Raw genomic sequence first — 12,414 nt, forward strand, 5'->3', positions numbered from 1 at the left:
AAGACTCCCGACTCCAAATCGGAGGACCCGAGTTCGAATCCCGCCGAGCGCTTACGTCCTTGGACAAGATGTTTTTACCCACCACGTCCCTCTCGACCCATACGAGTGTATAAATGAGAACCTTGCAACGCTGCGCGGGGTAATGATAATGGAAGGGCCCTCTGGTAGAACTGTGGCGACACTGAAGAGGCTAGCCTGGGTAAATAAGCTCTTATCTTTATCATTGTTCTTCTTCTTCTTCCTCCTCCTCCTCCTCCTCCTCTTGTTCTTATTATTATTATTATCATTATCATTATTATTGTTATCATTGATTACCGAGTGATTTCATTACAATCGTCATTTCATCTCACTTCCTTGCGATCTGTTTAAAATAAATTTTTGATTGAACTGACCTGAAACTGAGACAAGTCATATTGCCTTCTTTTCTACTAGATTATGTCTGAAATCGCTACTTCGCAGAAGTATGGCTGATACCTAAAAATTCCACAAAATCTCTTTGAGTTTCTTTCAGAATTTATTGAAAATCAGCGAAAGTGTCATGTTTCTCAGAATCCAAACTCTAGGCCTACTCTTAAAAGTCATAATCAAGCTCTATTATCCGTGATGATATACGGAATGCCACTGTATGTTTCACTCTACGTTTGAATGGTAATTATTATTAAGTAGGAAAATGTATTTGTACAATTTTTATCATGACAATGAGGTGATAATTTCGTCCCGAGTTAATCCCGTATAGCAAGTAAAGATAATTTTAGAATGAAAGCACACTCACACACACACACACATACACACACCGACACAAACAGAAAACACACACTCAGAAAATTTTAATTTGAATTCAATTTTCATTTGCTTTCGTGATTCGTTACAGTATTGTTAACTTAATGTATCTTTCTTTGTTACTATATTGTATTGATATTGTGTTATTTTGTGTATAAAAATGTTTTGCATTGTTGGAAATGAAATTAACGAAATGAAATGAAAAACCCAGGGATGATTTTCATTACAGCCTAGAATTTAATAAGGAACAGTACGTATAGGGCGGAAGAGAAAACATTGCGGTCAAATTCATTACAATTACTCGCCAATTGTCGTGTAGGAAGGTCATCAAAATATTGCTTTGTTGTTGTTTCATAATTATTGACTTTGTGCATGCACTCAGTAAAATACGTTGTCGCGATGGACGGAAACCACGTGATTGCTTCTTTGCTCGTGTAATGGACTGCGCATGCGCATGCAGTGCTCCTCGAAGGAGAGTGAAATTATCGGATGCTCAAGGAGTTCTGGTAATAAAAATAGTTGACATCAAACGGTGAATAGCGGCGGATGAAGTCATAATACAGTACACACAAAGGGTGTGACTATTATGTGGAGGTGAGCTGTAATATTTATAGGAAGCGCTCTGAGGACGTTTGATATTACTTTCTTAGCGATTCGTTGAAAGAAGTACTACAACTTGTGTTTTAATGGCGATTAGTTATATAGAAATATTCAATAGAGATAGAGAAAAGAAAATATGAATGAAACCAACGTTTTTGTTATTGTTTGAGGAAGTCTCTTCTTACCTACGGATGCGTTTCAAACGGACGTAAATCAATGGTAAGTTAAAGGAGAAGGTATACGGGATCATTTCTTATTCAGCAGTTGAATATACAGTTTGTAACTGAGGTTGTTATTTCAGTTGATAATTAATTTATTGATTATCTTGTTTGTTTCTGTCGATCTTCATTTTATTGTCTTAATTTACTGATAAAAACAGAAGCTTACGTTGAATTTCAAATTTAGGACATATTCAAATCTTACATTTGGCTATTTTGTGAACGTTCCTTGTTGACCGGTAAAAAAAAATGGAGCCTTATTCGATGGAATAATTTAGATTCCATCAACCACATTTGATTTGTCTTATAACAATGAATATAAACATGATCAAATGTTTGTAAAACAATTGTTATTATCAACGCATCTGTAAGGGTATCATTCTACATCTTCATGACCATGATGACATTTCCGTAGTGGTAAAAAACATGAATCCGTGACCAGGAATATGTTTGCGGAAGAACGTTCGACCTATACTTCATAGTCGATTACCTTTCTACAGAAACTGAAACCGAAACAGTGTGAACGTAATAATCATGCTCTTTTCATTTCCATGTTTGCTCATTATTAATTTACTTAAAACTTCAAACCTTACACGTTGGCGATTTTGTCATCAACAATATGCCTTCATATAGAGGAAACAGTCAAAAGCACATTAATATTAAATCGAAATATCTACGCATTTTCCGGATTCGGTTTCATCAAATACAATTATATTGGTATCGCTTCAACCTGGTGTAAAATCTCATTTCCGCTTTCAAAGCTTCCAATGAATGATTTACATTTAAAGGGGTGGTATAGTATTGACTTAGGTGAGATTTCAGTTTTTAACGTTTTGCGAGATATTGATAAACCACTTTATGAAATGTCAAAGAGCACACAATTACAGCGAAATTGAAAGTTTATTTGATGAAAATCGGTTTTGAAATGACTGAGATTTCCAGAAAAAAAAAGGTTAAGTAAAGAGAGATTATAATAAAAGTCGTGGCCTGTCACATTTTATTAGGATCGCCTTTTTGGATATCTCGGCTATTTCAAGACCAATTTTCATGAAATCGGCATCAAATAAACTGTGAAATCCTCTAAGAATTACATGTTCTTTCATATTTCAGAAGAGGTTTCTCATTATTATTGCTTCTCAACAAACAAACACACACAAACACGCACAAGCACACATACACACAAACACACACACACACACACACACACACACAATTAGAAACTATGCAGCCCCATCTAAACCACAACTGTACTACACCTTTAAACCTTTTTGTGCCAAGGACAGTTCTATACTTCACTAATCGAATTTATTTACCAATCTGTACTCAAAAGCATGCAAAGGATTAAAAAAGTTTACTTCCTTAACATTTCATTAATTTGTAAATTCTTTGACATAATTCCCATAGAAAACTTGTTTTAGAATTCATCACTCTTCTAGAACACTTTTCAATCTAAATTACTGCATTTTTCCTCTTTTTTTCTTGTGTATATTGCAGACAGTTCTTCTGAATACTTGGCAGGTGCGGAAAGGCCTAAAGTACAAAGTAAATCACAATTTATGACAATTTGCAGTAGACAAACATGAAAAACATACAAATAGTACAAAAATAATATGTATCAAGTGTTAAAAATAAAGTTGAATATTGAATCTTGAATCTTGAAAAAGACATTGGGTGAAATAATGCCAGTGACTTGGTCGATAGTTGAGGAGTGTTGACGTTGTTTCTAAATAGTATTATTGCTGGGGCGACATGCAATTTTTCGGTTCGTCGGAAAAATCATTGGATATGGCGGTGCCTTGACTTTTCGCTGTTCCCCATAATGAGATAGAATTTGTAAGGATGTACAAACCCATGGTAATAAAAATAACATATATTCACGGTCACGACGTCGTACACAAGTCCTTGTCCTGTTGGAGATGGCAATCTTTTTTTAATTAATTGCCCTTTCTTTACCCAGGATCAACCTCGGGCTAGAATCACAATGATTATTGTCGTCATTGCCATGGTAACCTGTTCGTCGTTCATCGAAGGTAACTTGTTAAACAAGACTGCCTTGATTGCTCCCTATTTGTTTGAATAATTAATAGATTTGCTTTGATAAAAAAAAAATGGAAATATGAAAACACTTAATCCACCTTGAGCGTTCTAGCAACTATACTATTCTTTTTCTTTTACAAGCTTCATGGACTGCAAACCCTGTATTGTCTATTGAATACAGAAATCAGCAACTTGTCTGATTTTAAAGTGCGTCCAAGTTTGATTTTTTTTTCTTTGGGGGTGAAATTAGTGTGTAGTAACCATGGTAACGTAGGCTACTGGTATGATAATAATGATAATAATGACAATAATAATAATGATAATGATAATACTACTACTACTACTACTACTACTACTAATAATAATAATAATGATGATAATAATAATAATAGTAATAATGATAATACGTTCTGCATATACAGCGCATGGTATACAGCAACGTCTCTATGCACTTGGAACACTTTCTTTTTTTTATCGTTGTCAATGCACCGCTTTACAAAATGCGGCTTAGTCAGATGTCTTAGGTGTTTCATCCTCGTTCGTTCATGTGCATCTGGTTTATCAATTATTCACCCCTCCTGCCAAACGCTGGATTTATCTATCACTTTTCCTAGTTTGTTTTTCTTTCTCTCTCACTTCACTCAACGTTTATCGAGCCACTCCTTTGTTCGCCCTTCTCACCCTCTCCCCCTCCCTAATCATACATCATCTTAAACTTCTAATGTTCTCCTCAAAACAATCACAATTTTGATGGTCCTTAAAGCCTATCCGAGCTCGTGTCGAGAGGGCTACCATGCGAGCTACGTCGGGCTCGGTGTCACCAGTCGATGTCAGGTGAGAAGCGTCAACGGTTCCTACGTCCAGTTCACCCCGAAGCTGGTCTCCCGTGGTTACGCGGGTGTGGCCTATAACTCGTCATCTCGTGGGCCGGAGTGCGCGCGATTTCAGACCGACTACCACATCTGCAGCATCCCGCGTAAGGCTTAACTAAAACACTTAAAAAAACCCAACAAAAATAAATGTGCTGGTGCTTGTGCGTCTGGGCTTGTGCACGAATATTTGTATTGTGTTTGTGATCATTATTTTTAATCATTTTAATGTATTTACCGGTATATCGTATTTTATCCGCACGGACTTGCGGAAGAACAGTCTCCGGACTGAAGTATGTGCTGTGATTAAAATAAATGAATAGATGAAATGAAATGAAATGAAAATGGTGATTATGAAAATGCCAGTTGCGAATATCAATGAAGCATTGGAAATAATCTCGATAATGATGACACGGACGAAAAAAAAACACAGCAACTTTCCTGTATGGGTATGAAAATGACAATAATGATGATAAATGAAGCTCTGCAAGCAGCAGTGCTGGTGGTTATAAAAAAAGAACAATAACATATCCTAACAGTGAATGATGTTTATTGAAATTGCTAGAATGGACCAAAAATAAAGTATAACAGTAAATATAATGATCATACGGGTGTTAAGCGGTATAATGATATCAAACAACAAATAATATCAACGTTGCAAACATACAGTTGCAGTAGAAATGAATCTGCAGCATTTCCGTCAAAAATCTGTGCAATGAAGTTCTCCGGCACATTTTTTTTTTTTCGCATCGCCTAACCTGGCAGACTCGCCGACATGGCTGTATGATGCAGTCACTGCAAGAAATCTTGTCTGATTGTGCTATCAAAATAATGGATGTTTATTTCTAATGATGAGAAGTTGGTTGAGAGTCGTTTCATATGTTTTTATGCAGCATTAAACACACACCTATTCACACAACACGTGTCAGCAGAAAGGCAGCATAATGACTATATGAGAAAGAACATGAGTTTATACAGTCCTACTTCTATTCGCTGATTCCAGACTGCCTTACACAGCCCTGCAAGAACGGAGACTGCGAAGAGACAGTCACGGGTTACACCTGTCGCTGTCTCTCCGAGTTCACGGGGAAAAACTGCGAGATACGTGAGTTGGTTACGACATCTTTTCATATACAAGCCAATTTAAAGGTTTTTGCTCTGAAAAAGATAAGAGAAGAATAAAGTAAGAGCAACAGAAAAATGACCACGTTTGATTAAATGTGACATAATGGAAGACAACGCTGTAATTTTAATGTTTCACACATTTTCATGAAACAGTGTTACCAGATCTTGATCTGAATGTTTGATGGCGCGACGATGTTATCGCCAAAGTGTACATTTGCAAGTAATGTGAGAAAGAGATAAGAAGTACCTGAAATCTTGTTTGCTTTTCCTAACGATGAAGAATACTACATTGTATAGTAATAAAAGTTTCCAATGTTAAAATACTTTCAACAAAGTTTGGTAATGTTTTAATGTATACGAAAGACTTTTTTCACTGATCAAAGGAAAAAACACACACACACACGCACACACACACACACACACACACACACACGCACACACACACACACACGCACACACACACACACACACATATATATATATATATATATATAATATATACTTACTACACGATGTCGAAACGGCTTGAAAAGACTTTAGCCAAAAACTTTTAATACGTGATCTTTACCTCCTCTCTCCTTCCATCACTTTATTTTGTTTGTTTTTTTCTCACTGTTGCTCTCCCTCTCCCTTCTCCCTCCCTCTCTCCCTTTACTTTCTTTCTTTCTTTCTTTCTTTTTCCATTCTCTTTATCTTTCTCAAAATACAGCTGCAAATTTAACGGCAAAACCAACCACGAGCACATCGGCAGATTTGACGGACATAACCAGTCAGTCGATTCCTTTCATTGACGAGAGATTGACCAGCCCCCGAAAAATGTCGACGCAAAAGACGCGTCCAGCAACAACCTATCATGAGCGTCCGCCGTCAGCGAAGACAGATGCTAGACATGCCTCAACCGCGATGTCGACAACGGTCAAGAGGAGCGTCGTAAACGAACCGACGCTCGCGAGCACAGTGACGCCATTGACGGACACAATTTTCTCCTCGTCCGCGCAATCAATGACCGAAAAAGAGGACCTCATAGCAACGTCTGATCTAGCGACGACATCAGAGATAGATGAAACCTCGTCGCTTTTGTCGAACATCTCGACTGCGACGACCACAACAATGGGGGAGGATCGCAATGCTTCATCGCCACAGCCCGTGACAACAGACGCAGACATTGATTATACTGTGACTACGATGACAGTTTACGAGGACATCGATATAACATCGAAAACTGAGGCATATAATTTGTCGCTGCTGAACGTAACCACGAAATCGTCTCAACAACAAACAAGCTTGCAGATAGGGAGCGAAGTGTTCTCGACGACGGTTCCGTCGATATCGGAGAGAGATATCGAAACAACGCCGTCTGTCACGAACCGCACAACGACTCACAGGGACGTCGAAATCCTCACCTCACTGCTGACGATCACAGCCGAGACTGACGAGATCACTACAGACATCATCGGGACCGAAACTGAAGAAAACTCTCTCTCATCTACGATAACCATCGGCACGGAAATGCAGACACAAACCGAATCTCCTGATGACAACAACGCAATGTCGACTAAGCCAATGTTGCCAGGTGCAAACTTTTTTTTTTGCAATTATATTCAGAAATAACTAATTCTTCTATTTCGCCACCCTTCTTTCCTCTCTCTTTATCAAAACGTGCCTCTCTCTCTCTCTCTCTCTCTCTCTCTTTGCTTATGAATATTCTAATGGCAATAATGATGGTATAATCATATAAATGATGATGGAAATGATAATGATAATTGCCGTTTCTTGCGAAATAAATGGATGTAACACAATTTTGCCAATGCTGGGCTTTACACAAATACTTCAACACATCATGTTTCTATTCATCTAATTATCTATCCATCTATCTGTCTGTCTATCCATCTATCCATCTATCCATCTATCTATCCTTCCATAAAACAATCTATCAATTTTATGTATAATATAATACATAGAATAAGGCTACATGTAGGTAGATAAACAGGTGGATTTCCTTTTCTGATGCATCCGGTTGAATTCCTTCTTTTTAAATTTATTCCGCCTGCCATCAATCTCACGCAGACTGTGTGAATAGAACATCCGCGCAGGCTCGCGTCATTTGTGATCAGCGCAACACGCATCTGCCTATGCCCCATAGCGACTCGTACCTGCTCTCGCTCATCAATGATGTCCGTCACCACTGCGGCAGCGGCAGCGGCAGCTCCAGCCATGCCAGTGGCGGCTCCAGCGCCGGCGATCCGGAGTTCTATATCTGGCTGGACTGTTCTTGCTGTTGGCTTTGGATTCTCCAGCAGTGGACCACGGTGGCCTTTGGTGACTGGCTGTGTGGAAAGCCTTCACAAGGCAACGGTGTCTCGTTTAGTTCCGTCTATTCAGGATCAGGTGAGCGCAGTGTTACGGGGCGTTTCACAAACAATTTAAGTCAATCTTTAAAGTTAACCTGTTCCCTACAGGAACCTGGTGCAGCGTGTAATAAGTCTTTGGGGATCTCAGAATTCAGTATGGAACGGGTTAAGATCGAATTAATATCACTATATGCCAAATGTGTCTTCACTGATAGTCTTAATTACTTCCGAATAAAAATGAAGATTTCGGAGACTTCACTTGCATGTAGCCCATTCGTACACGAAATGAAATAAACACGAGGATTCTTTTTTTTTCTGTGAATAATGAAAACAATTAGAAGTGGATTCTGGAAAACATTAAAATAATATGATATAGTAAGCTTAACAAGGAAGCCAGTGGCATATCACATAGTTTATCCTTAGCAGCCTGCATCTGTGGCGCCCCATAGAAGACTGTGGACCACATCCAGGTGCGTGACCTGTTGAAACAAAATGGCCTGAATTAACGAAGGTGGTACAATATTGAAACCATGGTTTAAACCAAGGACAATTTGTATGGAGCGTCAAGAGTCGCATGGCCTATTTCGTTAGGGTGGGATTTCACGGAGCACGCGAACGATTTGCGAAGGACGCGAATGGCAAAATCCAGCATTCGCATTTTGGTCTGCAAAAGATCGCCAAACGAACGTGAGGGTTCGGAAGCGTCGTCAATTGTTCGCGAATGTCGTTTTTACTTCGGCGATAATTTCAAAAAAGTTTGAAATTTTCTGCGAACCTTTTCCGCACACTTGGTCGTGATTTGTTCGTGAATTGTTCTCGAAAGTGTCTTTAAAGCCTCGTCATATGCGCAAGAGCTTCGCAAGACACGCGCGATGTTCGCAAAATGTTCGTGAAACCGCAAACAGACTCCGAAACTTTGGAGAATGTCTCGCGTATGTTACGCGAAATCTGCGAAGTTTTTCCGATCATTTTACGACGTAATCGCAAACTGTTCGCGTACCTTTTGAGACATTCTCGCAAACGTTTAGCGCACGTTTGGGGGATGTATGACCTATACGTTTTCTACAAATAAAAATCGTAGCATACACCTAAACATCAAACAATTATTAACAACTATAGTAACAAAAGAAATTAAAGACTAGCAAAGAGAAAGAAATGTTTGATATACACAAAAAAAAAATCGCAGAATACAGTTAGAATTAATCTAAAGTATGTAAAATTTCATTTGAAGTATAGAGATTATGTGTTGAAGGACCTGCAAAAAAAAAAAAAAAAAGATCATATGCTTTACTAGTGGAGATACGTCCTAGGAAAAAAAATGTAGGCAAGCACACAATAGAAAAATGAGAGAAAAAGAAAGGAGAAATAGAGGAAAGAAAAAATTCAACTCAAGACAGCTTCCACCTCTCCTTGGGTACATTTTCTCCCATGATTATTGAAAATTTTTCGTTGTTCGCATTTCCGTCGCGTGTTCTTCGTGTACGTAACATGCTGTACTTTAGCAATGATACACACGACATTCGCACATACGTCGCGGAAACTTCGCACAAATTGCGCAAGAATAGTTTTCGGCTTCATTGTCGGAAAACATTCGAAGAAAAACTTTTCCGAATGTTGGATTTTGGATAACTTCATAACGAAATGACTGATTTTGTAACAAAATAGGCCATGCGACGCTTGGCGCTCCATACAAATTCCTCATGGTTGAAACCATGGTGTCAATCAAAAGAGCGTAGAAAGCAATTCTCGGTACCGCCAATAGGTGCCGTGCGCAGAGCAGCGTTTTAGATGCATTATGGGATAGCCCAGAGGACACAATTGCCCCGGTTTTCAAGGTTTTGGCTGCAGAATATGCGCTCAGGTCACGTCCTGTCTTTATCCAGGAGTATTTTTGTTGAGAATTTCTTCGCTTTCCACCATGTGAACAGCACATTAAAGTCTTGAAGATGTGAACCATGACTCTCATGACCGCAAATCAGTGAACTTTAGAAACTTTCAACTCTTTTAAAGCTGAATTATACCCAAGAAAAAAAGGAGTAACAACGTAAAAACAGACAAATAACTCAACTGCATCGTATGGAAACTGGGACAACCGGAACTGACAATGGCGTCGAGGAATCCCACATTTAGCAGCTGTAACAGGGCTCTTCAGCAGAAGTTTTCTGCCATATTGGCGATACCGAGAATTGTACCTGGGAGCACCTTCGTGAATTCAGGCCAAAATGAAAACCCTCTGACTGCAGATGGAGTTCAAAAATAACTCATGAGTAGGAGGCTTTCTCCACAGAGCGCTCGAACGATCCAAATCTGGCATGGGATGTGGTAAAATGTATGGTATGGTGTAATTGGTTCGCTTTGGTTCGCTTTTGAGCGCTAGAAGGCAAAACGAACTATTCCAATGCGTACCGTTACCATACCATACCATACCAAGTGACAGTAAAACATGCCTCATTTCAAAGGGTCATAATGCTTTGCAACAACAGGGTCATGTACCTGGCGCGCTTCCGTAAACATACAGGTGTTCCGCATAAAAATAACGAACTCTTTGTATTATGCCGTCGTGCCTACGCTTTTGGAGTACATCGAGAAGTTGTTCACTTTTGATGCGGTGCAGTAAACTTCCACTTTTTTAGTGCAGCGCTCAAAATAAATGGAGGAGTGGTACGCACACTATGAAGTGATAACAATACTCGTTCTGAGAGCAGCATTAACACTAAAAGACTACTGGTTAATCAACAAGACTATAAATCATTATCATTATTTCTAATCCTTCCCCCCCCCCCCCCCCCCCCCCCCCCATAGTCCTATGTACACAATGTTTACTCGCATTAAACTTTATTTCGTTTGCAGACCCTACATGGGAGACTAACAACGGAGTCCCGGGATGCATGGCGGCCAGAGAGGTCGGCGGGATGCTGGTGTTCAGCAGCTTCCCATGTGCACTCGAATCTAGAGGCTATGCCGTTTGCGTTCAAGACGCTAATAATAACTATTAAAAGGGGATATGGCCGTCACCGTACCGTTCCCTTGGTCATACTGACATTGCTACTACTACTACATCTACTATACTATAATTGCTATACTACTACTACTACTACTACTACTACTACTACTACTACTACTACTATACTACTAGTACTAGTTATAACAGTATCATACCTAGTGGTTATGATAAGAACAATTGTGATTATGATTATGATTATGATTATGATTATAGTTATTCTAATGATTACAGTAAAGATACAACATTAAATCGAGCAATGGTATATGAATAAACAACTTTGAATCTCTATAAACGTGACCGGACACAATGTTTTTCATACCTTCTGAGCGTCAATTATATCATCTTCTCTTACATAGAAAACAGGCTCAACTGTTGCACTGGGAGCAGTTTTATGGGTGCAACTTTGCATCTTTTAGACCAGAAAGGTGCAAACTTGCACCTTCGAAGGTGTCCCCTTTGCGACACTGACCAGTGTGAAAGGTGAAAAGTAGCTCCCGTAAAGGTGCTCCCAATGTGACATTGGTAAAGGTTCAAAGTTGAACCGATTTTTCTCAGTGTATATACATTACAGCAATTGTACCTATACTGCAATTATTCTTCTATCATTATTAGTATTGCCACTAAAGATAAAGTAGTAGGTCTACTATAGTTATGGTGGCATTTATGACAATTGTATGACAAAAATGGGTCTGTCTGATGATGTTGATGATAATGTGTCTGTAACAAGAATCGATGATGATGATAACAATAATGAAATCAAGAGCAAACTTTAAATCGACATAACAGCTTCACTCAAAATAAAGTCCTGACCTGACTGAAGCTTTCATAGTACTGATCGAGGTCTGCTTGACATCATTGAATACTAAAGGAATCTATTCCAAGAAGTTTAGAAGGTATATAAAGAGGTTAAGAGTTAAGCTATTGCACCTCCCTAATCCCATTGTGTATTTTGTCCGTATACCGGTACATGAAACTGAAGTCGTAGGGTTAGATCGAAATGCGCTAAAAAATAATTAGACAGATAGATTGTGAATAATGTATAGAGCATATAGAGAGACAGAGATGGTGGGGACAGGAAGGAAAGAATTAAAGAAAGTTGATAATGTGAAGGTATAGTGTCATGAATATGCATTTATACAAAGTGGGTGTGGCCTGTTCGGACGACATGGATCGAGACTTGGACGATGCCGTGTGAGGCGAAGGAAGAATAAAGTTTTCGTTACTTTACGTTTGATATCACTGGTGATGATGATTTGTTTTGGTGTCAGAATGTGTAACATGTTGTTATGCCACCAGGAGTTCCCTCCATTCCGTAATAGCAGTTTACCTGAAATGTGATTACTATCGACGAGGAATGCATACACCTTATATAGCAACCTACAGGGGCCCCTGATCATTTTCGGGATGGGGAGCTGTGGGGCCGCGGGGAA

The 12,414-nt window shown here is 39.0% G+C and overlaps 1 protein-coding gene across 1 annotated transcript; it reads left to right on the forward strand.

The window, feature by feature from the left end:
- The first annotated feature begins 1,561 nt into the window (after window positions 1-1,561).
- On the forward strand, window positions 1,562-10,976 carry LOC139735600 (uncharacterized). Its single transcript, XM_071646357.1, has 7 exons — window positions 1,562-1,599; window positions 3,556-3,628; window positions 4,399-4,611; window positions 5,508-5,609; window positions 6,339-7,202; window positions 7,697-8,017; window positions 10,831-10,976. The coding sequence occupies exons 1-7, from the start codon at window positions 1,597-1,599 to the stop codon at window positions 10,974-10,976; spliced, it is 1,722 nt and encodes a 573-aa protein (XP_071502458.1). The 5' UTR covers window positions 1,562-1,596.
- The last annotated feature ends 1,438 nt before the right edge of the window (window positions 10,977-12,414 follow it).

This window comes from Diadema antillarum, unplaced genomic scaffold (assembly GCF_040938485.1).
Source record: "Diadema antillarum isolate AM-2024a unplaced genomic scaffold, OU_Dant_1.0 seq00000586_RagTag, whole genome shotgun sequence".
NCBI lineage: Eukaryota > Metazoa > Echinodermata > Echinoidea > Diadematoida > Diadematidae > Diadema > Diadema antillarum.

Excerpts from the sequence above, each read along its gene's own strand:
- LOC139735600 (XM_071646357.1), top strand. Across the intron at positions 3,629-4,398 it reads CTGTTCGTCGTTCATCGAAG|CCTATCCGAGCTCGTGTCGA; the intron begins GTAACTTGTTAA and ends TGGTCCTTAAAG. Across the intron at positions 7,203-7,696 it reads GACTAAGCCAATGTTGCCAG|ACTGTGTGAATAGAACATCC; the intron begins GTGCAAACTTTT and ends AATCTCACGCAG.